This window comes from Columba livia, chromosome Z (genome assembly GCF_036013475.1).
Source record: "Columba livia isolate bColLiv1 breed racing homer chromosome Z, bColLiv1.pat.W.v2, whole genome shotgun sequence".
Taxonomy (NCBI): Eukaryota; Metazoa; Chordata; class Aves; order Columbiformes; family Columbidae; genus Columba; species Columba livia.
The window spans coordinates 3,575,496-3,601,707 of record NC_088642.1 but is presented as its reverse complement, the minus strand read 5'-3'; the positions used below and the strand labels follow the sequence as shown (position 1 = coordinate 3,601,707).

The 26,212-nt window shown below is 44.8% G+C and overlaps 2 protein-coding genes across 3 annotated transcripts; one reads left to right on the top strand and one right to left on the bottom strand.

Moving 5' to 3' along the window:
• Nucleotides 1-1,976: 1,976 nt before the first annotated feature.
• ATP5F1A (ATP synthase F1 subunit alpha) lies at nucleotides 1,977-9,588 on the bottom strand. The gene is made up of 12 exons (XM_065046902.1): nucleotides 9,381-9,588; nucleotides 8,153-8,231; nucleotides 6,923-7,092; nucleotides 5,935-6,108; nucleotides 5,689-5,855; nucleotides 5,396-5,544; nucleotides 4,336-4,487; nucleotides 3,980-4,204; nucleotides 3,768-3,875; nucleotides 3,128-3,272; nucleotides 2,862-3,012; nucleotides 1,977-2,182 (listed from the first exon to the last, which is right to left on the bottom strand). Exons 1-12 carry the CDS (start codon nucleotides 9,438-9,440, stop codon nucleotides 2,101-2,103), a joined length of 1,662 nt encoding a protein of 553 aa, XP_064902974.1. The 5' UTR covers nucleotides 9,441-9,588; the 3' UTR covers nucleotides 1,977-2,100.
• A 4,912-nt stretch (nucleotides 9,589-14,500) lies between these two features.
• Nucleotides 14,501-26,212, top strand: HAUS1 (HAUS augmin like complex subunit 1). Of its 2 annotated transcripts, XM_005500409.3 has the most exons (9): nucleotides 14,501-14,585; nucleotides 16,772-16,946; nucleotides 17,507-17,642; nucleotides 19,033-19,167; nucleotides 19,957-20,080; nucleotides 20,862-20,927; nucleotides 22,637-22,708; nucleotides 24,368-24,415; nucleotides 25,403-26,212. In XM_005500409.3, the coding sequence occupies exons 1-9, from the start codon at nucleotides 14,565-14,567 to the stop codon at nucleotides 25,460-25,462; spliced, it is 837 nt and encodes a 278-aa protein (XP_005500466.3). In that variant the 5' UTR covers nucleotides 14,501-14,564; the 3' UTR covers nucleotides 25,463-26,212. The 2 variants fall into 2 exon arrangements, with proteins under 2 accessions (XP_005500466.3, XP_064902973.1); XM_065046901.1 differs by lacking the exon at nucleotides 19,033-19,167.

Here is a 26,212-nt window from a genome sequence, read left to right as displayed (position 1 = left end):
CCCCCGACATTCTGTGATTCTGTGGAGATGGATGTGGTGGGTGGGGATGTGAGCGATGGGGAGAAACCCACCCTTGAGGGACAAACACACAGTCTGAGGAAGGAAACACAGAGCAGGGGGCAAGCTCCTGTCACCTGCACTGCTCTCCCCACCAGGCTCGGCCAGAGGCTTCTGGAGTATTTGGGGAAGGCTTTATCTTATCTTTAGATTGGGGGACACCAGGTGAGCGACCTCTGAACAGTTCTTAAAAAAAAATGAAAGCAGATAGAATCATAGAATCGTTCCAGTTGGAAGAGTCCCTCAAGATCATCAAGTCCAACCGTTACCCCACCCCTGGCACTGCCCCATGTCCCTGAGAACCTCATCTCCACATCTGTTCAACCCCTCCAGGGATGGTGACTCCAGCACTGTCCTGGGCAGCCTGTTCCAATGCCCGACAGCCCTTTGGGGAAGAAATTAGAGCAGCAAGTTGTAAAATCTGCCCTGGAAAGGACAAACCAGAGCAAAAAGGCTCCACCACAGCATTCCCATGGCCCCGAAGCCTCCCAGCTACCCGTTGGGAGCTGCCTGTAGGAGAAACAAGACTGTGGAAGACACAGGGAGCTCTGCAGAAGACCTCCTCCAGCAGCATTCCAATGTGTCAGACACTTCTGGGATAAAAATGTTTGTTTTTTCCTCTCAAAGCACTCAAGCCATTCACAGAGAAGCTTGTCAGCCTGGAACTGTGTGAAAGGCTTGGAGAAAAAAGCGTTTTCTGTTTGCAGCACTGCAGGTTTGAACTTGGAGATGGGAAGCTCCCATGGAGTAAGTTACCTGGGGATGGAGTGGGCAGCCCCAACAGGAGCCCTGATGACAGCGGGCTGTGGTGGAGGGGCCAAGCAAGGATCAGCGACCAAGTTCTAGGGTATCAGATAAAGGTGAACACACCACACAAAGCAGAGCGACTTTAAACCAAACTTTCCCACCCCCCAGGTCACAGATCTAGCAGTAGGATCTTGGACCTGATGTAGCATGCAGAGAAAGTCAGGAAATGGAAAGAGATGGGCTGGTATAAAACCTCCCCCAAAAACCTGTGATGATTGCAGGCAGTTTACGGACCGAACTGGAGCCAGCTACAGAGGATGGCGGCATTTAGGGCTCTAGCAGTTTTAACAGCCAATCGTGCAGTTGTCCAGTGACACTAAGACAGACAGTTCTGAGAGAAGTCACATGAGAGCCAGGCACCAGGATGCAACAGACAGTTCTAAGAGAATATGGTGTTCCACCTAGATGAGGCTCTGGGAAGACCTTATTGTGGCCTTTCTGTACTTAAAAGGGGCCTGTGAGAAAGATGGGGACAGACTTTTGAGCAGGGCCTGTTGTGACAGGACAAGGGGTGATGGTTTGAAACTAAAGGAGGGAGATCCAGGCTGGACATGAGGGAGAAATTGTTGTCCCTGAGGGTGGTGAGAGCCTGTCCCAGGTTGGCCAGAGAGGTGGTGGATGAACCATCCCTGGAGACATCCCAGGCCAGGCTGGACGGGGCTCTGAGCAACCTGAGCTGGTGAAGATGTCCCTGCTCATGGCAGGGGTGGCACTGGGGGAGCTGGGAAGGTCCCTTCAACCCAAACTGTTCTCTGACTTCACAATTTATTATATACTCTGTCACAGCATCAGACTGTTACAGAACACTGCGAGGTCCAGTTAGTCACCACCCATAACAAGAAAGCGACAACTCCTTCCCCAGCTGTGCCTTTCCCCAAGACAAGTTTTCTAGTGAAAAAGATAAAAACTGGCAGTGACACTCAGCTCTGTCACAAAGGCAACTGCTGCCCCTGCTCGCTCTTGTACAGGGAGCTTGATTCACCCAACAGTTACGATGTCCCCTAATTTTTCAGAGTTCCTTTAGCAAGCATGTGTCCAAGGAAGCTAAACGCTGACATTTTGAAAGCAGATGTTGTTCAAGTAGCAATAATTCAGAATGGAGCATACAAGCCTTTTTACATGGAAACTTTTATTATCGAGATCTGTACATTCAAGTTGCACATACTTTTAAGTCTTTGATGGAGCTGGAGCACAGGAGCACAACAACAGCCTGGTCTGTGGGAACAGCTAAAGAGTTTATGCCTCAAAAGTAGCAAGGAAATTTGTGACTATTTCCTTCAACTTAGCTTCTGTCTGGTCAGAGATCTTCCCTTCGGTCCTGTTGAAAAGAGTTTAGTTAAACTTCTGACACAGGAATATATACACTCTCTAAGGCAAGAAATTAACCTTCCAATTTCTAACAAAAGGAGCAGATGAATTAACACATTTCTCTCTGGTGCATGAAGCTACACCACTTAATTAAATATAACATACTTTCTCCTAAAGTTAGTCCTGTTTAAGGACAAAGGTTTGCCAACAAACAGTTCCAAAACAGCTGTAGGTAGCTCTTCCACAGAGCTATGCCTCAGAGATGGAAGGCACATGACTCATGATCCAACAAGCCAGGACCAGTCTACAGGACTATGGAAACCCTCAACCACCCCCTCAGCAGCAGGGAAGGCAGTGAGCAACCATCAATCCACAGTAGCAGCTTAAAACTATCAAAAATATGGGAACTGACTGCATTAAGTGACTGCAGCATCAGATTAGGAGGGGAATTCAAATACGTTCATTTTAAGCATCAACTGATTTCCCAAGTAAAGACTGGGGGCAAGAAGCTGAGCTCTGGACAGCAGGACAAGGACTGCAGGGAGGCTGACTGAACCTCCAGGTCTGGTACAAGCAGGTTAAGGACTGATGTTCTATGATACAGTAAATCAACAGTTCAGAGACCGTGACCTGCGCTCCAGCTGTCAGGTCAGTACCCTTGGTATGAAGTAAGACAAATCATCACATACCTGATGGTGGAGAGGAGGGCCTGGTGCTGGCTTAGTACATGGGCGAGGAAAGCACTCTCAAATTTAGTGATTTTGCTGGGCTCCAACTTGTCCAAGTGACCTCTTACACCAGCATAGATGACTGCAACCTGCTCCTCAATAGCCATGGGAACTGCATAAAACAAAGAATTCATTCCACAGAATGTCTTAATGCTGCCACAAAAACGAGCCTTGTTAGCACAAGAGACTAATGGGAAACACGGACTTGTTATATCCAGGAGACTCACCATACTGTCCTTGTTTGAGGAGCTCTGTCAGACGGACACCACGGTTCAGCAGCTGTTGTGTGGCAGCATCCAGATCAGACCCGAACTGAGCAAAGGCAGCTACTTCACGATACTGAGCCAATTCCAGCTTCATGGTACCTGCCACCTACAACAGAAAATACAGCTCAGACTGTTTGACCCCCTTCAAAACGTGCCGAGCAGCCCATAGGTCATCTTCAGCTGGCAGCTTTGCCGTGCATACCAGTCACGTGAATCTCAGGGGGTAACACCCATTTCTAAGTATCAAACCATCTGCTTGGCCTACTATTCCTACCTAAAACAGGGAGAGATGATGTTAAATCTCTCAAATTCCCTATTTGGACTAAAAGCATGGACTTAAGAGCACTGTCTATTTCTAGTCAGATCAGTACCCAGTTCAACAAACTGAAAATACAACAGCCCCACATCTTTATGCAGATACTATTTTCCTTTCTCCACTCCTCTCTCAGCAAGTAAGGGAGATGTTTGTTCTTTTATAATTTTGTAACACTAAGGAATGGAAAGCTTTATTTGCTCTCTATTCACAGCTGTTTAGAATGAAATGGGTTGGAAAGCCTACACACTACTCATCTATAGTGAGGAGCAGTAGTTTCATGCTCACCTGCTTCATAGCCCTGGTCTGAGCAGCAGAACCTACACGAGACACAGAGAGACCCACATTGATGGCTGGACGGATACCTTTGTAGAACAACTCGGTTTCCAAGAAGATCTGTAGGAGAAAACTGTTTTAGTGTCTTGCTCAGAAGCCTGGAAACCTCCTCAAAGACCTGCCAGTAAACTACACAGAAGTACTGGCATGCAAAGAAGTCCCACCTGTCCATCAGTGATGGAGATGACATTGGTTGGAATGTAAGCAGACACATCACCAGCCTGTGTTTCAATGACAGGCAAGGCGGTCAGAGAGCCACCTCCAAAGGAATCGTTCATTTTGGCTGCTCTCTCCAGCAGGCGGGAGTGCAGGTAGAACACATCACCTGGGTAGGCTTCACGGCCAGGTGGCCGACGCAGCAGCAGAGACATCTGACGATAGGCAACAGCCTGTGTGGTACAAAGAAAAGCTCTCAGATTTCAGCAGCTTGTTTCAAATTCTGAATTTCTAAACCCGAGGTGATCTTACAGCCACAAACAGCAATGCTAGACTATGACACCTATAAACAATGCTTCCTGACCTGTTTGGATAAGTCATCATAGATGATCAACGCATGTTTTCCATTGTCTCTGAAGTATTCCCCCATGGAGCAGCCTGAATAGGGAGCCAGATACTGAAGGGGTGCTGCATCGGATGCTGTGGCAGACACCACAATAGTGTACTTCATGGCATCTGGAAAGAATTGGAGACACACACCACTGAGTATATTACTTCATCACACCTGTAATCAGCAAATACAACACACATGTGCAGTACCAGTTGCTGAAGAAAAGTCAAAGCAGCATCACTGCATTGCTACAGGAAAGAACACCATACTAGGTAAACGCATCTGTTAGCTCAACTAACTCCCGATGTTTGAAGAGCAAGTTCATGGCAGCTAACGTCTAACACTTCCTGACTTCTTTCTCATTTAAAATGAAGTTTAAACGTTCGCTAACACGCACTTTGGCTTTAGAAGTAATTCAGTCTGAAAGTCCATCTTCTGCAAGGAGACAGTATACCGTTTCACAGTCCCAACCAAATTATTATCATTAAAATGCTGGGGAGATTTACTGCTAGATATGATCCTGCTTGACCACCATGCAAGAGATAAGGTGCCTGATCCTTGCAAGCTCTACTACATATGCAGCCTTGGCCAACAAGATCAAAGTTTCTGAAAATGAAGTAAAGTCTCTCCACTAAACATGCAACTGCTATATGCACTGACTTGCATACACATAAAACAAATGGCAAGTCCATAAATACTTGCGGAACATAACTTGTCATCAGGCTTGCCTGACAAGAATAAGCTCTCTAAACTCTCCATAAATAAAAAAAAACAAAGCAACAAGCCACATGAAGGTGACTTTTCCAGAAGTAATGAAGCAACTGAACAGTTCTGGGGCCTCATACAAGTCTTCTAATGCTATGCAGCAAAAGAGGGGTTTTTTCCCCAGATTTGTTTTGCAGAAAAGATGAGTTCACTCATCTAATAAGAAAATAATTTTGTCTGTACTGGCAGGTAAGAGAGGTCATTCGGCAGTATAATGACAATAGGATGTCACTAGTTGCCAGACTCAGGCATCTCCAAAAATCTGTACCTGCATCAGTGAGCCTCTTCACCAGCTGAGCAACAGTAGATCTCTTCTGGCCAATTGCAACATAGATACAGTACAGCTTCTTTTTCTCATCTGTTCCATCATTAAATCGTTTCTGGTTGATTATTGTGTCAATTGCAATTGAAGTTTTCCTGTGTAAAAAAGAGCTAGGTAAGTTAAGCTGCCTGCAGTTCTCCCATCCTCTCCGGAGTTCTCTGTTCGACTTCGTACATCAGCACACGCTGTGCTCAAGTCTCTGCTTAAGGAAACATTTTTAGCTTGGCCATTTAACTTACCCGGTCTGCCTGTCACCAATGATCAGCTCACGCTGGCCACGACCAATTGGCACCAAGCTGTCCACGGCCTTGATACCGGTCTGCATGGGTTCACGCACGGAGATTCTGGGAATGATCCCAGGGGCCTTCAAGCCAACTCTTCTACGTGTCTTAGATGTAACAGGACCCTTAAAAGAGAGGAAACAACCTGTCACAGTCTGTATCACGCAAATACAGTAGAGGTGGTAAGCACATCGTTACACTCACCTTCCCATCAATCGGATTTCCCAGGGCATCTACAACACGGCCCAGCAGCTCTTCCCCAACTGGAACGTCCACAATGGCACCAGTCCTCTTCACAACATCCCCTTCCTTAATCAGTCTGTCGTTACCAAACACGACAACACCAACATTGTCGGGCTCCAAATTCAAGGACATACCCTAAGACAAAGACCACATCATCCTGAAAAAACTCAGACAATATTTACAAAATTTTGACAGTTTAATAGCAGTACGATTATTCTACAGTGTAGAATATCTAACATTGTCTTATCTCAATCTTATTTGTAACAAAAGTCAATATTCAGCTTTTAATTATAATGTCTGCATGTTCTTCCACACTGGTGAAAGAGCCCGCCCAAGCCGTCATACCACATAATTAATTACACTTGCAGCAGTATGGTATTAAGTCACTTACCTCTATAAAAAGAACACAAAGGATAAGCAGGGTTCAATTATAACATTATTCTCTTGCTTAGGAACTGGACAAGAGGAAAGCACTGGCCTTTTCTATGCCTACAGCAAACTAGGTCATTAAAAATACTGGAAGAGATGATAAAGTATTCTCAGAACATTCAGACAGCTTTTTAACTCTACTCTGCTCTTAGGACTACAAGAAATCAGCAAACCACATGCTGTATTGGAGCAGAGAGGCTACTACTCAGCAATAAACAGAAAAGCCAGCCTAAAACAAAGAAAACAAAATCCAATTCCAAATTAGTTCTTGTATTTCCTAGATGAAAACAAAGCTCAAATGCTGCCCAAGAGGCAGATACTAATAGTGAAAACAAAGTGTTACAAATTCAAAGAATATCTGCTTTTTGTAGTATCACTTCAACTAGTTACTACCTATTAAAGTTGCAATGAAGTCTGTAAAAGGTCCATACAGGTACTTTGAAACAGGGTCTCATGTACCCCTTAAAAAAAGTCATCTCTACATTTCTAGGCTAAACAAACTCCTTCAGTGAAAACTTACCTTCAGTCCAGAGGAGAATTCAACCATTTCCTCTGCTTGGACATTTCTCAGGCCGTACACACGGGCAATACCATCACCAATTGAGAGCACACGACCAGTCTCCTCAAGTTCAGCAGAGGTGTCAGCTCCCAAAATTCTCTCCTCAAGAATAGAGGAGACCTCGGCAGTACCTGGAAAGAGACATTTCCAACCAGATATAGCATGTTAGAGGCACAGTATGAATTCAGTAAGCTTGCCCTGAATTCACTAGCCAAGGTACCCTTGCTCAGGTATGCCGCAAGGTCTAGCAAGCAACACTTTTCCTTATATAGGATGCGTAAGATAAATGACAGCTTCTGTTCACAGACAATAAAGCAGCTTCAACTAATCATTACCAGCCAGCTTCAGTCACAACATTGATGGCTCTTTAGTAATCACTTTCTGTCATTATGTCCCACACTATTTGCAATCTCTGCCTTAGAAAGCAGTTAGATTAAATAATCAGCCTTAGCTGAGAAAGAACAGACACACTTCCTCCGCCTGCAGAGCATTTACTTGGACTGGAGGCATCAAAACACCCTGTCAGCCGATTTGTGACCCAAATATATTTAAATAAACTAAATACATCTAATAAGGAAGGTGTTTGATACAAGCTATAAAATGAATTCTCCATTTTCCTCCAGCTTGTTTGGCAGTGCACCTCCAACAACTTTTTGTTTCCTCAGCTACGAAACAGTAACACGGTGAACATGTTATTTCCTAATCATACCTTTAACCATCCTAAACCACTTCAATAATTGCACATGAACCACTACCAAAAATACAGCTACGCAGTGCCACTGCCTTCACTGAACACCAAGACACTGGCAACGAAAGTTACACTCAAGGACACAAGGTCAAACCCAGGCAGGCCTGGGAAAGTCATCTGTTCGTTCATCCTGTGACAAACAAGACAGGACACTGGGCTTTGACGTGTTTTTTCATGAAATTCTGCAGGAGCTGAAGACTGAATCAAATCCTTGTGGAGCAGGTAAGTTGTGCAAGCCAGCTGATGCGACTGCCCTTTGGTTTGGGTATAATTTAAACGGTTACAGAGGTGAAGTTCACTGGATGTTCACTGTCAAATGCTGTCTGTACATATGTGTCCTTGAGTGTCCTGTCCACTGACACACAAACCTCTCACACTCCATATTAAAACTCCTTTTTATCTAACAAAACAAATTCTTATAAATAGACCTTTCCCAGACTCACCAGTTTTCTGAAAGCATGTTTTGGAGGCATGGAGGTTTCTTGTAGCAACAAATGCCGCACCCAAGGTGTTTCTGGAAACCTAAAACAATTGTTTCAATAACAGTGAGACTGCCTTGATAAAAAAAAAATACTAAGAGATAACACACTGAAATTTCTGATTGTGATCTTATATATTTAATATGTCTTGGTTTTGAGCTGAGCCCCACAGCGCTCCATTTGTAAACTGTAGCTACAGAACCAAGCCCGATATTGCGAAGCAAGGACAAATGGTAAAGGAGATTGCTGTGAATTACTCGCTGCACTGTTCTGCACCACATTGATGTCACTGCCACAGCACTGCAGCAGCTCCCACTGCAACACCCTCCCTCACCTGCCTCCTTCGCTCTGAACGTCACAGCCTTAGGGCACAAAGAATTAAAACAGTATGTCTTCTACTGCACCACGCAAGAGAGAAATCACAGAATCATTTTGGCTGGAAGAAACTCTTAAGATCATCAAGTCCAACTGTTAACCCAACCCTGTCACTAACCCATAGAATCATAGAATAATTTGGGTTGGAAGAGCGTGTGTTCTAAGGGTTGGCCTTCTTAAGAAAGATGTAACTTCAGCATGGCTAGAACATATAGGATAGAAAAATGAAAATTAAAGCCTATTATATTAAAGCATTAAATGGTTGTTATAATGCTAAAGCTGCCAGTGCGGTCCCATTTAATGCTCTTTTTCTGAAAGCCTGGGCAGGCCTCTCCATTCACCTTCACCGGGGACATCGGCCGGGAGCAGATCCTGACAGATCTCTGCAAGCTCGCTAAAAATGGGGGAATATAAAAAAATGGGGGAATAAGAAAAAATGGGGGATTATAAAAAAATAGAGAAGAAAAAAGAGGAAAAAAAAAATACTACCTCTTAACGCCTCGCAGCTCAAATCCCTGACTAAAATCCCTGACCGTGACAGGGTCCTTGCAGCTTTCAGCCATTAACCTGAGCAATGGGCAAACCCGCATCCCCGGGAAAGGACACACCGTCCCCAGAGCCCCAAAAGCCCCCGGGCGAGGGCACCCCATCCCCTCAGCAGCGGGTCGTGCCCATCGCTGAGGTGACTCCACATACACACAGCCCCGGGCTCCCCAGGCCCGGAGGCCGCGTCCCCTCAATGTCACCTCAGCGCCAAGATGGCGGCTCCCGCCATTCCCCCCCCCAGCCGCCCTTGTCCTCAGGTCGCCGTGCTCACCAGGCCGGCCTGCCGCGGCAGGGAGCGGGCGAGGGCGGCAGCCAGGCGGGCGGAGAGCATGGTGGTGGTGGTGATGGTGGCGGCGGCTCCTCCGAACCAGAGCGAAGCGATCGTGAGGCGCTGCCGGCCCCGCGCTCCTTCTCTCCACAAAATGGCGGCGCCGCGCTCCGCCCCTTTTGGAGGCGAGGGCACGCCCACGGGGCGGGCGCGAGGCCGGAAGTGGTTCTCCAGCGGCCCCTCCAACGCCCGCCCCCCGCCTCTGGGAACGTATAGAGATACGTGTAAAATAATGTAAAAAATATCCAGAAATGGGGCTTTTAGAAAAATCCTCAGTTGCGGCAGGTGTCCTTGAGTGGCCTTGGGAGGGCGGAAGGGGCGGGGAGCAGGGCCTGAGGTGGGCAGAGCCCGGGAGGGGTTCGGCTGTGGGAGGAACATGGGGACATGGGGACATGGGGAACATGAGGACATGAGAACATGGGGACACGCGGAACATGGGGACATGGGGAACATGGGGACATGGGGATATGGGGGACATGGGGAACATGGGGATATGGGGGACATGGGAACATGGGAGATGTGAACCATGGGGGCATGGGGGACATGGGGGACATGGGGACAGAAGAACATGAGGACATCGGGGACATGGTGCCTGTGACTGCACTGGGTGCTCACATTGCTGGTGGGGAACATGTTCAGAAATGAGTTTGCACCACAACAAAGAAATTAATCACAATTTCTTGGCATGAGCCTGAAAATTTCTCTAGGTCCGTATTGACTGCAGTTATATTTGGCTTTGAGTCTCATCAGCATTTATACTTCTCAAAATATAGTAATATAAACATTACTTCATTGCGACAAACTTCCATTAGACTTAAAGTCCGTGAAAAGAAAGCGTATTTATCTTTGAAACGGAATCTAGATTAAAGCACTAGCAGTTTGGGGTGACACGGGGTGTGCTGTGGGGACAGGGTGGCCGGCGGGTGTCCCCTCTCTTTTGGGAGCTGTGGGTGTTTGTAGATTCAGAGTGTTTTGGGTTGGGAAGCGGTTGGGAAGGGACCTTAAAACCCATCCAGTGCCACTCCTGCCATGAGCAGGAACGTCTTCACCCAGATCAGGTTGCTCAGAGCCCCGTCCAGCCTGACCTTGAACACTTCCAGAGACGGGACATCCACGGCTTCTCTGAGGTTCCATCATCCCCATGGGGAAGAATTTCTTCCTTATATCTAATCTAAATCTACCCTCTTCAAGTTTGAAGCCATTACCCCTTGTCCTATTGCAACAGGCCCTTGTAAGAAGTCCCTCTCCAGCTTTCTTGTAGGTTCCCTTTAGGTACTGAAAGGCTGCTGGAAGGTCTCCCTGGAGCCTTCCCCAGGCTGAACTCCACAGCTCTCTCAGCCTGTCCTTACAGGAGAGCGGTTCCAGCCCTGGGATCATCATGGTGACCTCCTGTGGACTCACTCCAACAAGTCCATGTCCTTATTACATTGAAGGCTCCAGAGCTGGACTAGCGCTGCAGGTGGCGTCTCACCAGAGAGCGGCAGAATCACCTCCCCCAAGCTGCTGGTCTCACTTCTTTTGATGCAGCCTAGGACACGGTTGGCTCTCTGGGCTGCAAGTTCACATTGCTGGGTCATCACCCAACACCCCCAAGTCCTTCTCCTCAGGGCTGCTCTCAGTCCTTTCTCCACCCAGCCTGTATTTGTGGTTGGGATTGTCCTGCCCCATGTGCAGGACACTACACTTGGCCTTATTGAACTTCATGAGGTTCGCAAGGGCCCACCTCTCCAGCCTGTGAAGGTCCCTCTGGTTGTCATCCCGTTCCTCCTGCATGTTGACCGCAGTGCTCAGCTTCATACCATCCACAAACTTGCCGAGAGTCACTTGGTCCCACAGTCCGTGTTGCCGACAAAGGTCTTAAAAGAGCGCCAGTCCCAAAACCCAGCCCTGAGGAACTCCACTCGTCACTGGTCTCCACCTGGCCACCAAGCTGTTGACTCTTTGAGCCTGACCATCCAACCAATTCCTTATCCACCTGGTGGTCCATCCATTGGATCCACATCTCTCCAGTTTAGAGACAAGGATGTTGTGTGGGACAGTACCAAACACTTTGCACAAGTCCAGGTAGATGACATCACTTGCTCTTCCCTTATCCACCAATGCTGCAAGCCCATTGTAGATGGCCACAAAGTTTTTAAGGCATGACTTTCCCCTACTGAAGCCATGATGGCTGTTACCAATCATCTCCTTATTTTCCATGTGCCATAGCACAGTTTCCAGGAGGATCTGCTCTGCGACATTGCTGAGCACAGGGGTGAGACTGACCAGCCTGTAGTTCCTGGCTGCTTTGTCTTGTACCAGCAGATGGTGGCAGAAGAAAAACATGGCAGAGAAGCACTGGCATCTCCCCCGTGCTCTGGAAATGGGGGTAAAAGGGACGTGGCATCCAGCACCCTGTTGGTTTTCATACTGCTGCAACAGAGGAGCTTAAATTAATTTGACAGGCTGATGATAATGTGTGAAACCCAAAAGCTTGACCCCACAGGAGCTGTCAGAGGTGACGGTGACAGGACAGCAGTGTCACAAGCTGAGGAGAACCTCGCTGCCAGAGGTGGTCGTAGTTATGGTGCACAGGGGTCTCTCTCTCTCTTATAATCATATAGTAGATTCATGGAATAGTTTTGGTTGGAAGGGACCTTCCCAGCTCCCCCAGTGCCCCCCTGCCATGAGCAGGGACATCTTCACCAGCTCAGGTTGCTCAGAGCCCCGTCCAGCCTGGCCTGGGATGTCTCCAGGGATGGTTCATCCACCACCTCTCTGGCCAACCTGGGACAGGCTCTCACCACCCTCAGGGACAACAATTTCTTCCTCATGTCCACCCTGAATCTCCCTCCTTTAGTTTAAAACCATCACCCCTTGTCCTATCACAACAGGCTCTGCTCAAAAATCTGTCCACATCTTTCCTATCGGCCCCTTTTAACTACAAAAAGGCCACAACAAGGTCTCACCAGAGCATTGTCCGGGTCCATCTGCCAAGGTCTGATCCTGTCAGGACAACACACTTGGCAACAAGTCCTTTATGTGAGACTTGGGGTTTATTCTGCTAGAGAGAAAGCGCCAAAGCTCAGGCAGGCAGAGCGTGATCGTGTCCCGCTAGAAATCCAGAGAGGTTCATATAGTGAAGATCCCACTTCCCAGACTGAGAAGTTTGAGTGAAAAATCCTCCACCGTTTTGGCATGTGTCGAATGTGACGCTTCTGCAGTGATTAACTTGCTGGTGATTTCAGTAACCACTTCAAATTCTGTTAAACTGCCCGAAAGCAAGCAAACAAACAAACAAAACCCACATTGATTTAAATAACCCATTTAAGTCTTATTGTTCGAGATTGTGAAAAATGCAGTTGTGATTCGTGCTAAGATGCTTAATGCTTACAGGTATAACCAAATGAGGCACGGACTCTGAACTTGGAAAAGGGAAAGGTGGTTAAGTTCTATGTAAAAAGTTATGAAACTTGTTTAGGAAGTTATATTGATAGAGCGAACTAACATTTTAAGGGTTAAGCAACTATATAATAAGGGCCTACTAACAAGCTAACATTTTAAACCACATAATTAATATCTAGCTTAGAGCTGTATGTAACTAATTGTGCTAAAAAAAACAAAGCAGGACTTCATTAAATGCCGAGATAAGAAGTTTTACAGCACCAGCTGCAACCTCTAGGAGACAAGATAGCCAAGATTTACAGCAAAAAGGAGGCACCAGTCTGGTTCCAGTCGGTTTGGTAGCGTGGATTCCAGCCAGTTCCTTCTAATGAGCCAAAGGTAAAAAGTCCACTGTGACGAAGCTGAAGGAGCCTTCATCCAAAGACCCCTAAAGACCCTTCCTCAAATTCACCAAGTGACGTTGCGCAGGCGCAACAGGGGACGGTCAAGGAGGGGAATATGTAAATGGTTATCTGAGACTAATTTGAATAAAAAGCGGGGAAGGTCATGAATATGTATAGGCATTCCTGGGTCATTATGAATATGTAATACCATACTGTATTTAAGCACACTTCTTATTGTTAAAAGTGTGCGTGTTGGGCGGAGTGAATCCCCCGCGCACCCAGCGCTGTTTTGCTTATGCTCTAATGAACACGTGTTTAAGGAATACAAGAAATTGGATTAAATGTTGTTTATCCATAGAAAAAGCATAAGTTATTTATTTCAAGATGACACAGGTCGCAGGAACAACCACAAATCCACAGATAAAATTTAGTCAATTTAGTTTCCTTACCTTGTGAACTGGGGGATCCCCAAAAAGGCACTCGGGCAGAGCCACACGGGAGAAGACACAGGCACTGAGGAGCTCTGTCCTTACCAGAGAATCACCAAAACTGATGGTTTTGCACTTATTTCAAGGATTCACACAGGCGCAGTTTTCTGCTGGGCTTTGATCTTCTCCACAGCAGAGCAGGAACCTCAAACACGTTCCATAAGGTGCCCCCAAGTCTGTCACAGGCCTGTATTACCGAAACACAGAGTCTTTTGTCAGGCACTCAAGGTTAAACTACAATTAGTGTGGTTTATGTGTTTTTCTGCACCCCAGCTGCAGTCGCTTGAGGGTATTTACAATTTTCCTCACCAGCCTTCCATAATATTCACACTTTCTCTGCGTTGCTAAAGAAAAGTGGTTATGCGATAACCACGTAAAGGATTTGACTCAGAAAATGTGGTTTTATGGCACGTTTTCTAATAAGGACTACAGCTTTTATATTTATTTGCGTAAGCAGTGATATACCAGCCATTAGATTTTTACCCTTTAGCTTAAAAATGTGTTTTAAGCCTTTTTGTTGAAGGGCCTTATATGCCTTTATTTGTAAGTTGCCTTATGATGTACATGAAATACACAATTCCATCAAAACAGTCTCCTCAAATTATTTTACTCACTGAATACTGTTTTCTTGAAAGTGTTGGGTGTCAGGGAAAAGTAAACAATTTCAAAACATTTGGAGCGTTTAAATCCACTTTAGTAAAAGTGTTTAGTGCGGTTAGTGAAGCGAAGCGAATTTTTTGTTATTTTTCGTTGTGTTTCAATGAATTTAAACGTAGGAAAATGCCGGGCCCGGAACTACGAGTCCCATGAGGCCCCGCGGCCGCGGGGGATGCCGGGACGGAGGCGGGAGAGTCGAAGCCGCGGTGGCCGCCATGGAGGAGAAGCTGGAGCGGGTAACGGCGGGATGGGGCCGGGGTCTCACGATGCGGGGTCACCGCGGCTGGAGGCGGTCGAAGCCCCTTGTTGGGGCTCCCTGAGGCCGGGCCGGGCTGGCTCACCCACCCAGGCGCTTCTTTCCCGCCGGACCGGCCCAGGGCCTGGTGAGGGACCGTTTTCCTGTCCCTTAGGGAAGCGGTGGCCGCTGGGCGGGTTTTGTAGCGGGAATCTCTTGTGTTCACCGACCTCATCCTCTGCTGCCTGCTCGGTAACAGCCCCAGATCACTCACCTTCAATTTATTGATGAAGTTCAACAAGGGCAAGTGTAGGGTCCTGCACCTGGGGAGGAACAACCCCGGTCACCAGGGTACAGGTTGGGGTTGACCTGCTGGAAAGCGGCTCTGCAGAGAAGAACCTGGGAGTTCTGGTGGACAACAGGGTGACCATGAGCCACCAACGTGCCCTTGTGGCCAAGAAGGCCAATGATCCTGGGGTGCATTAGGACAAGTGTGACCAGCAGGTGGAGGGAGGTTGTTCCTCCCCCTCTGCTCTGCCCTGGTGAGGCCACATCTGCAGTTCTGTGTCCAGTTCTGGGCTCCCCAGTTTAAGAAGGACAAGGAATCACTGGAGGGACACAAAGATGCTGAGGGGTCTGGAGCATCTTTCTGATGAGAAGAGACTGAGAGAGCTGGGGCTGTTCAGCTGGAGAAGAGAAGCTGAGAGGGATCTCATCAATGTGATAAATATCTGCAGGGTGGGTGTCAAGAGGATGGACCAGACTCTGTTCAGTGGTGCCCAATGACAGGGTGAGGGGCAACGGGCACAGACTGAAACAGAGGAGGTTCCATCTGAACATGAGGAGAAACTTCTTTCCTTTGAGGTGGCAGAGCCTGGCCCAGGCTGCCCAGAGAGGTTGTGGAGTCTCCTTCTCTGAGACATTCAAACCCGCCTGGACACGATCCTGTGTGATCTGCTCTGGTGACCCTGCTTGAGCAGGTGGGTTGGACTGGATGATCTACAGAGGTCCCTTCAAGCCCAACCAGTCTGTGATTAAGTTGGTCTAAAATGCTAGATTATGAAGATCTTGAGTGCCTGACATTTTTGCACTTCAAATTGTTGTCACTATAGGAAGTGGCAGAAAGATGCAGTTCATAATTTGATCGTGAACTTGGCATTCTTGCATTATTAAGAGTTTCCATCCACAAACAGCCTGTGCCGATTGCTTCAAAGGGATTGATGGTTTTCTCCACAGCATAGTTCAGGGTGATGATGCTCTGCGCTTGCTCCAGCACCTCACCCACCCCTCACCCCTGAGCCAGGGAGGATGATAAGAGAGCTTGGCAGTCTGGAGACCAAAACCTCCAAAGAACAGGAGGACACAAGGAAATGGAATGAAATCGGGTCAGGGGAAGTTCAGATGGGACATTAGGAAGAGGTTCTTCACTTATGAGTCCCTTCCAACTCAAGATATTCTATGATTCTGTGTTTGCTGTGTGCAGTGTATGTAGCTGAGATGCTGGTGTGGCAGAAGCATAAAGAAGGACATGCTAGAAAGAAATGTCTTTTCAAGTTATAAGGCTGGATCCTTTTCCATCCTCAGGTTGCTTAGATAGCCTAAGACAAGAATTCATGTTTCCTCGGTGTTGAACTTCCATGTGTTCAATTATTACCAGCCATAATCTAATTTCTCAGTGCCACCTGAGAGCACTGTGTTGATCTCTCTCCCATTTATGAATTTATTTTCTGTGTTAGAAATTGTGCTCTGCAGGGCTTAAGCCTGCACATTATAATAACTCTCCCATTGATCACTGGGCATTTCTATCCCTGCTTTAATGCAGTTTTTACCGGCAGCCCAAATACCCATTTAACATCTTTTGGACCATTAGTGTGTTTGTAGCAAACAGGTCATGTGAATAAAAAAATAAAGCTATATCAACTGGAGATAAGCATGTGTCCAATGAAACGAGAGAGATTAAAAGGAGAAGGTTTTCTAAACCTCAGCGTGTATTTGAAGAGACAGGGAAGCTGTCTGCCCTTTTTCCACCCATCCCTTGACTGATATAGTAGGAGTTACTCCTGAGAAACACGAAGCTTGGGGCGCTTTACATTCCTCATATCTGTCAGCTATTTTCTGACTTTTTCACTTGTCTGTTTACTCTTTTTTTTAATATATATATGTATTTTTTTTCCCCTTCTCTGGCAGGTTACTCTGTGGCTGAAGAAAAAGTATGGCAATGAGCCTATTCCAGAGTACAAAGTGAATGAAGGGACAGTTGATACCTTGTATGATCTTGCAGAATGCGATGAAGCTAGGGAGAAGAATCTTTCTTTACTGGTAGGGGACATGAAACAGATGGCAGCAGAATATGAAGCAAAGGGTGAGTTTACAGCTCCACTTCTCAGTTCCATCAAAGTTAGTGACACTGAAGATCAGCGTTGTTAAATTCTTACAAACAAATATATATATATAGTTGGAATAAACTCAGCTTTTGTTCTGGTACAGCTTTTACTATCCTATGCCTTCCTTTTGAAAAAATGTGTAGTGACATAAAGTTGATCAAGAGCAATTTTTTAAGCCATCTTGAGCGTGCTGTAAATACAGACAAGCAGATTAGTTGCTAAAAACTCCTGGCCTGTTGGGCTGGGTAGCACAGCATTGAAATATTGGCTGGATAGACAGAGAAGCAACCCTACAGCTGATTTAAGACTCCGAGCTGGTACTGTTAAGGAAAGCGCTTGAGGAATCTGAAGTAACAGTGAGGTGACTGAGTTACATTTGAGCTGTCTGGAGTGAGTGATGTGTTTTTTCTGGAGCGAGTGGTTCAGAGGACCATAAATACATTTCTAACACAAGCATTAAAAGAGGGAGTTCCATCTAGGCCTTGAAAGAACAGTAATACAAAAATAATTATGATTTTTGCTCATATTTGTTTTCCAGCTAAGTATCTAGAGAGCGTTCTCAGAGAAAGTCTGCATCTTTCCCCATCTAGTCTGTCCAGTGAAGCCGTCAGTGATCTCAATATTCTGGTAGACTCTGCAATGACACTTGACACAAAGGACACGTCTCTTACCAGGTAATTATTCCCACTGTGCATCAAAGCGATGTTTCCCTGTGCTGTTTCCCTCTGTTTTTTCAATTCAACAGTTTCAAATTCGACTTTCACACCAGTCCAGCTTATTTTGCATCCCCTTGGGCAGCTTTGGAGGACACAGGAACCAAGCACAAAGCTCCAACTCTTGATTATTCTGGTGAAGGAAGCCTGAGAAGTGCCATCTTTTATCCCAGCTGCTGTGGTCAGTGGCTGCAGGATGCTGTCACTCAGACTTGTGCCAGGTAGCACAAGCTACAGAAGGTTTCATACTGCTTAGGCCAGGACTGAGGGACTGTAACTGGTCTTTGTCTCGGCTTGTCTTTCTTACCTGGCTGCAGTTAATTAATGTGAGGAGATTTCCTTAGCTCAGACACAGGGAAATGGCAGCTGTTGGTCTGTTCTTCCTGTGCCTCTCTCCCCAGCCTGGCTTCAGCCCCTAACACAGCAGGTTTGTGCTGGGCGCAGGTAATGAGGAAGGGCTAAAATCAGCCTTGGAATCCAATATTTGTGTGATATTCAGGAGCTTGGCCCTTAACTGCTTTTCTCTTCAACTAGAGGAGCAAGCGGCTTTGCACTGTTTGGGAAGAGACTGAAATGCTGCTGGATATGTTTCGGGGATGTGCATTTGGAGCACTGTTCTGATGGGAGCATCTGAGGGACCTGTGGGGTTCAGCTGGACAACAGGAGCTGAGGGGAGACCTTCTGATCTCTGAACTGCCTGAAAGGAGCTTGGAGCCAGGGCGGGTCGGGCTCTGCTCCCCAGGAACAAGTGACAGGACGAGAGGAAACGGCCTCAAGTTGCGCCAGGGGAGGTTGAGGTTGGATCTGGGGAACAATTTCTTCCCCAAAGGGCTGTGGGGCATTGGAACAGGCTGCCCAGGGCAGTGCTGGAGTCACCATCCCTGGAGGGGTTGAACAGACGTGGAGATGAGATTCTCAGGGACATGGGGTAGCGCCAGGGTTGGGTTAACAGTTGGACTTGATGACCTTGAGGATCTCTTCCAACCAGAATGATTTTGTGATTTTCGTGAACTGAATGGTAAGGTAATTTGGCAAGCCAGCAGTGGAGCATCTCATCATGTCAGACCCAATGGTTATATTCACTGGAGCACCAGGTCTTGTTCACTTCCTCCTACTGAGTCTGCTGGGCCGTTTCCCCTTCCAGATGAAATCTTTGTTAGTTAGGGGAAGCAAACACCCTTACAGACTTGTTTTACTTTTCTCCTTAGAAATAGCTGGCAATTATCTGATGTATCATAATTTGTGAACAAAAAATAGAAAGTAATTTGTGTAAAGTGTGGAGAAAATAAAAGTTCTGAGTTTCAGAAGAGCTGACTTCTGAGCATTCCCACTGAATCTCTCTTTTCACCAGCTTCTTTGTGGCCATCAATGATGTGACTTTGGAACTGTACACAACGGAATCAAAAAACAAAGAAATGGAACAGGAGTTGATTCAGATGAAGAAAAAACTAATTAAAGCGCTGTTGATGGAAAAGCGGTTAGATGAGTGAGTAATGCATGAGAAAAGGGAAAGGTGTGAGCAATACTGCTGATCTCTGCAATGTGGAACATTGGTTGTGATTAACTAACAAGGATAACTGAATTTTCAGGGTTTTGATGCACCTCTAATTCACAATATTGGAAACTATCTATCAAAAGCCATGGGCTCTGGAGACATCCAGTAGTAAAAAGAGATTTGGGTTGCCACCAAACTCATTATTTAAAATCAAAAATGGTCTACAAGGAGTTCTCAGACGTGGACCAGTTGCCTTTGTCTGACGTTGAAGGCAAACCTGATTTTTCTTACCACATTTAGCGTGGGCTCTGTAGTCAGAGTGAAGAAGCCAGGCAAAACAAATAACTGTTTCCAGGGAAGAATTTCCTTTAACCAGTGTGTTGGAGACTTAATAATAATAATAATAAATCAGTATCAATTCCATTCCCTAGAGGATGTAAACTGAGGTGCTTTGCTAAGTATAGCAGGATCAACCCAAGTGAATTAGGGAATTACGCGGAAGACTGTTACTCTGTGCTTTTATGCAGATGGCTTTCCCCTTGGCTGTTTTTGGTTTTCTTTTTTTGTTGTTTGTTTGTTTGTTTTCCCCTAGCCTTTGGGAGTGTGGATGTTACAGGTGCGGATGTTTCCACTGGGAAATCTCACATGTTTTTCTCTGTTCTCTTCCTTCTAGTGTTGATTGTATTACAGAGTTTAACCTAAGCACAGATAATTAAGCAGTATTTATATACTGGTATCTCTTTGAATGTAAAAATTTGTTTATTTCTGCATTTCTTTAAGGGATATTAAAAAAGCAGAGGAAATTCTGGAGTTAGAAAAGTACAGAGAAGAGAGCCACTCTTGGAAGTTGAAGTTCATTGCAAGTAAATCTGAGGAATTAAAAGTCAATATCAAGGCTGCTGAGGTAGATGAAAGGAATTTTCTAACAAGATACTGTGACAGGGTGGCACAGTCGTGGTTGGTCGGGACCAGCATTGTAGCTGGAGGCATCCCTAGAGCTTCCTAAACTTCAGGGTTTAGGGGTCTTGGGTTAACAGGACAGTGTGCTACTACACTTGAGTTGTTCCTGCTGCAATCCAGGTCATCTTATAGTAAACTCAAGGACACTTCCTCTTCTTTCCCTGAGAACTGTATTAGCTCAGACTACCTTGTGCTTATCGTGAGGTACTGTCATGTACTCAACTGGCTACAGACAATACCCAGTTGAGTTGCTCATTCACTGAGGTAAATTGTGTGTCCAGATTCTGAATATAGCCATTTTTTTGGAAATTAATAAATGATAAAACACAAAAGGCAGAAGTTGTACTGTGTTCTTCACCTTTCCTACATGGTGAAGGACATGTGAATGCTTTATTTAATATTGGTTGCTGTCTAATGCCTTGACAAGTTTGAGATGGAAAATGTATTAGAATTGATGACATTTTAACGGGAAGCTTCTTCCCAGATTTCTATGTGCTCTTTTCCCACTAGTTCTCTGCAAAGATTTGTTATTCTTGATATAAATTTTAGTAGCAACTGATTTCGCATACCAGCTACAGCTGTGGTTCAAATAGCACACATTTCCGTTGTTGACAAATAACGTTCTTGTTTGCCTGTTTAGATCAAAACTCAAGAAAACAGTAACTTTTTTCTTCTCTCTGCTATATTTTGGGGTCATTTACGAACAAGCTCTTTCCTGTTTGTAGGAGCAGCTCACTGCCACAGGGTTGGACCAGTCGCTGACACACGAGTCACTCTTCAGTCTGTCTCAGGTCAGTTATTTTGTACAAGGTGGATGTTTCTACAGTGATACAGACCAGCCTTGTTTGTTGGGCAGTTTCAGGAAGTGTAGTTTGCTGTTTGGTTACTTCAACAAACATTAGTGGTGAAGAAAAGGACAAACTAAAAATGCTGTAGACAGATACCTCTGAACTGGGGTATGTTGGATGGGTTTGTCTCTCCTATAAACTGAGAGGTGCCTGTTTCATCGGAGATAAAAGTGGGCTTGTTTTGGACTGGAGATGGCGCTTTCTTTCTGGACTCTTGAGGAGAACAATTGGAATTTTTTTTTTTTAAATTGTCTTTTCCCTCCCTTCTCTTTCTGCTGCTCTCTGTAATTGGGAATATAGCCCGCTAGAGAATTTCAGTGGAATAAATTCCCTACCACTGGAAGGAAATTGGCAGCCCATGATCTGTGTTAGAAACAGGTGGATGTTCTCTGGTCTCTATCCTGTCATATGGCTGCCTGTGTATTGCAATTACTTGGTAGAATGACCCAGACGATTCTTTCTAGTTTGTGTGAAATAAACCTGCTTTCAAACGCTTCAGAGCAAGGGGAGGACATCAAGTGAAACCCAAATTTTCTATCACTGTGTGCTTTTTTTTTTCTGTTGCCTTTATAATATTTTTCAGCAGTATTGTAAGCCCAGCAGGATAATTTCTTAAAGGGAAAAACACATTTAATGAATTCCTAGATATGGATTTTCCAGCTTTGTGCTGAAGCGTTTGTACACATGTAACATTTGTGGTGTTCTGTCTGTATTCTCCACATTTTAATAGTATTGCTACTACTATAAAGAGAACTTCGTCTTTCTCCCCATTTATTTTGCTGGCTTTTTCTGTGTGTTAGTTAAGCTGAACAATGGAAATAGGTTTTCTGATTTTTATGTTGTCATTCTCATGAACCAGCACTGGGTGGCAATATTTACATTGCACAGCGTTCAAGACTCATACTAACCAAAAATTATGTTTTATTGGAGTTTTACATAGAGAAAGTCATAAGCAATTTCCTAGACTTGTCATCTTGTAGAACCTGAGCACAAGGACAGGCTTGACTCCCCAACATTTCTATATCTGCTTTGCCAAGAGCTCAGTGAATTGGGCAGCAAAATGACTTTATCAATAGAGTGCCTTTTTCTTTTTTTTTTTTTCTTTTAGTTAATTATTTCTGAAGAGTTGAAGGTTGTGGAAGGTGCTCAATTTTCGCACCCGAAGAGAAGTTACCTCCCTTGTTAATAAAACAAGCAAAGCAGTGAAAATGTCAGGGGAGTCTTTTTGCTGCTGAATGTGCAAAAGCATGAGAATGTGTCCCCTTCCTTGGGGCTCAGTGATCTCTGAGGCCGACACTGAGTCTGATGGATTCTTATCTGAAATCCCCTCTCCTTTTAGAGATGTGAGATCAGGTGGTGACACTTTCAGAAAAAAAAAAAATCTGAAGATGTCTTCAGAAAAGAAGAAAAACTGATACCTTTGTGTAAAATTTGAACTGAGTCTGACTGATAACTGCATCTTAGTTCACTGAAGATCTTCGTTCATCTTGGATCTAAAGCAGATCTTTAGATTTATTTGCGTTTTAAGAAGGATCATGAGACCAACACCCGTGAATTCTGAATGCTGCAGATATTTGTGCATCTACTTCACTGATTCACATCACTTCTGCAAGTAAGACTGAAGAATATAATCTGCCCTGTTCTCTTCACAGGGAGTGGCACGAATGAAGGAGGAAATGGTGCCTGTTAAGAAAGAACTGGAAGCCTACTGTGATTTAGCTCCTGTGAGTATTTTTTCCCCATTGTTCTATTATATTTGCCGTCAGATTAATTTTAATGGACTTTGGAATGTAAAAAGTGTTGTTGCAGTGGTTTCAGTGGACAGCTAGATGTCTGACAGGTCTATTAATGGTGTAAGCAGAAGACTTTACTTAAACAGAGGCTATGTATCTGTTAATCAAAGCCAAGAAATTAAATATGCTTACCAGGAAAGCCTTGTTCTGACAAAATGCACAGATTTGTTGGGTGAGTTCACTATCAAGGTGAATTAATTAGAATTTAGAAAAAGAAATGTGGAAGAAAATATAATTCCTTAGTATAGCTTTTTTTTTGAGATTTACTGATGTATTAGTTCTTTATGTCATCAGGCTGTCAGTATGGTGGACATAGCACGTTGTGCAGAGGTTGGAGCTCTGAGTAAGATTATAACAAATATGAAGAAACAGCCACATGTATGTTCTGTTCCTAAAACAAGTACAAGGTTGTGTAGTACTGGCTGCTCCATCATTTTCTGTGATTTCTTCTGAAGGTGCTGGGTGCGCAGCACTCTGAAGTCGCAGGTTTCTCATTAAGGTGACTGAATTGCAGTTTTGACATCCCCTGCCTGTGTATCACTTCTTCCTTTTATACTTTGGCTGCTGTCACTGTTGGTCGCTGTGCTGGGAGTTACTATCAGACTGCTGTGGGAAGTGTGTTTTATAAAAAGGATTTTACTCTTTTCGAATTAGAAGGAATGCTTGTTAGAAACTACTGTTTCATTTAAGGGTAATTTTGTGAACAAGTTTGTAATGACTTTAATTGTGAGGAAAGGGGGGCTTAGCCCATGAAACAGCAGGCCTTGACTTTGTGTGGCTTCTGCGTTACCACCTGTGGTATTTGGGACTCCTAAACCCAAGCATTTCCAGTCACCTATGGAAAATTGTTGTTGCTGTTACAGATGAGTATTAAGGAGTTTTCTCTTTGTCATTCAGGGGAGAAGCAGCAAAAACTGGAGCATGAATAGTCAAACGGGTTTTTGGTTTTATTTGATACAATTCTGAATAGTTCACTGTTTTGTGTTTGAGTTACCTGGTATGGCCCCTGTTACCTCCTCATCTGGGCAGCTCACAGCCTATAACAGAGCTAACCTCAACCTTCCTGCATAAGAGGTGAAATACATTTATTCCAGTTCTTATAAATGGGGCACAGACGTCCAGAGAAAGAGGCTTGTCCAAAATTGGATTAGGTTCTCCAGTTCTTGCTGTCAGTGGAGACAGGGAGAGCCCCGGTGCCTCAATTCTGGTGCAGGCAGGGGGGAGGAAGGTTTGTCCTTGCGACCTAATTGTACGTAGGAAAATTCATGCATGGATGTATTTAAAATCCAGTTCTTCAATTGGTAGGCTTGGAAAATTGCTAAAAATCTTTTGGGTTTTAGACTTCAGGCCATACTAGAATTTTGAAAAATACATGATTGCCCAAACCAAACCGATACTAGGCTTTTAATGTCAGTACCTTTTGCATGTGAAGTGTGTACACAAAGCTGAATTATTATTATTAGTATCCCTGAATTATTATTATTATTATCCCTGAATTCCCCTGCAGCACATTATTAGAGTCTTGCAGTGACGCAATGGCTCTGTATTTCCCACTGAAATATTGATTTTTATGCCATTTTTTCTTGTTAGAATCCTACCCTTGCACAAGTGAAAATTGAAGAAGTAAAACGAGAGCTGGTAAGTTTGTTGGTTGGTTTTTTTGTAATTATTTTATCTTTCACAGATATTTAAATGAGTGCTGTCATTCCAAAACAAGCTATATATATTAACGAGTTGTGAATTTATCTATTTCTGTCTCAGATTGTGGTCTTAATGACCTCTAGAGGGAAGTTTTGCTGTGGTAAAACAGAAGCAGTGCACATTGCTAGGCGGAACAGGGATTAGGTGTCTATATCCCTCTGGATTTTGTCTGATTCACCCGTCAGAATGTTTATTCACTTAGCTGGGGTGCAGCTTCTTGGTTTCACAACCTTCCTTGCTGCTCTTGAACCCTCAGAGGGCTCGAGAGCCCACAAGCTGCAGTGGGGACCTTCCCCTATACCATAAAATGTCCATTTCATCCATGCTTGTGTTGTCTGCAGGTGTGGTTGTTAGAAAACATTAATATAAAGCTGTTTGGGAAGTTCACACATAGCTTTCCTGAGCAAGCTGGGCCAAATTCAAACCTAAAACCTATATTTATTTATTTGGACTACTGTCTGCTTGCTTGTAGATACAACACAGAGTATTTGGTGATAAGCCTTAAAGCTGTGATCAAAAATCACAGCTGTTTGAGAGTAATTTGTACATTTTCAGATGGGACAGCTCAGGTTGATAAGCCACTTGTTTTTGATTGCGGAGTACAAGCTCACCTTACCAACCCGAGGCTTTTATCAGGTCAGAATACTCACCTCTGGAGTGTACCTGTTCAGCTTGAAGGTGTCTAATGTCACGTTGGGGCACAGTATAAAGGCCACCGAGCTTGTTTAGCCCTTCATTTGGAGATTTCTCTAGTTGTCTAGAGAGATTACTGCTGCTCGCAGTAGTGAGACCTTCCAGTTCAGTAGCTGGCGTAGTCAGTGCTAGTAATATGCCACGATTTGGCCATCATAGGTGTGTTTAACAAGAATGTAAGAAAACTGTTTTGTGATCGCCGAGTCCTCTCGTTTTTTCTTCTCCTGCTAGGAAGCCTTGGAGGCAGAGTTCTCAGAGTGTATTGAAGGCCTGACTCTTGAGATGGCATAAGCCCAGCAGATTCAAGCCTACCTGAAGTTCCCTGTGTGGAAGATTTCCCTTCTGTTGTCTATACATTTGCACTACTTAAACCTTTTGAACTTCTTGCTGAACTTGCGTGGCTTTCTGCCTTACTCTTCTTGCTGTTGTGTGGCATGCTCGTGACCTAACAGCAAGCATGCTCATGTAGCCTTGCGTTTTTTAACTTCACCTGTTTTTAAGAAGATAACCTCCAGACTTACTGTTTCCTTTATCAGTTATTTTCCCGTATGCGATGCGCACCTGTAACTGGCCTCCAGGACGGCACCTTGACCAGGATGTGTCCCCGTCAGGATTTGGTTGACCATTACAAATTAGAATTGAACTGATCAGGGGGTCTGGTTCTTCTTCTTTTTCCCCATCCAGGCTCTGGATTTTGCTTTTTCCTGCAGTCCTCTGTTTGCTGGTGCAAGTATGGTGATGACAGACTCTCTTTACATCTACTGGCTTTTGCTTCTTTGTTTTGTTTTTTCTTGTCATTTCAGGGTTGGGGACACACGATTTATTTTTTTTTTCTGTTAGGAACATGTCTGATGTTCTATGAATAATTGTATGATTCTATGTTTACCAAGTTTGTTCTAGACTCATGCGTAGAGTGCTTCTTAGTTGAAGCATTTTCTTTGAACAGAAGTGAACAGTTAAATTTCTCCTTAATGTCTTCAGCAGGGATTTGATATTTTAATCAAAGTGAACAATAAAGAAATGGTGACGTAGGGCTCGGAA

What these genes read in the sequence shown, in the direction of transcription:
- HAUS1 (XM_005500409.3), top strand. Translation starts at nt 14,565, where the DNA reads ATGGAGGAGAAGCTGGAGCGG. An exon ending in CCTACTGTGATTTAGCTCCT is followed by an intron (nt 22,709 to 24,367) that starts GTGAGTATTTTT and finishes TTTTCTTGTTAG; the next exon opens with AATCCTACCCTTGCACAAGT. An exon ending in AAGAAGTAAAACGAGAGCTG is followed by an intron (nt 24,416 to 25,402) that starts GTAAGTTTGTTG and finishes TTCTCCTGCTAG; the next exon opens with GAAGCCTTGGAGGCAGAGTT.
- ATP5F1A (XM_065046902.1), bottom strand. Translation starts at nt 9,440, where the DNA reads ATGCTCTCCGCCCGCCTGGCTGCCGCCCTCGCCCGCTCCCTGCCGCGG. An exon ending in ATGATGACTTATCCAAACAG is followed by an intron (nt 4,205 to 4,335) that starts GTCAGGAAGCAT and finishes TGTACCACACAG; the next exon opens with GCTGTTGCCTATCGTCAGAT. An exon ending in AGACCAGGGCTATGAAGCAG is followed by an intron (nt 3,273 to 3,767) that starts GTGAGCATGAAA and finishes TTTCTGTTGTAG; the next exon opens with GTGGCAGGTACCATGAAGCT.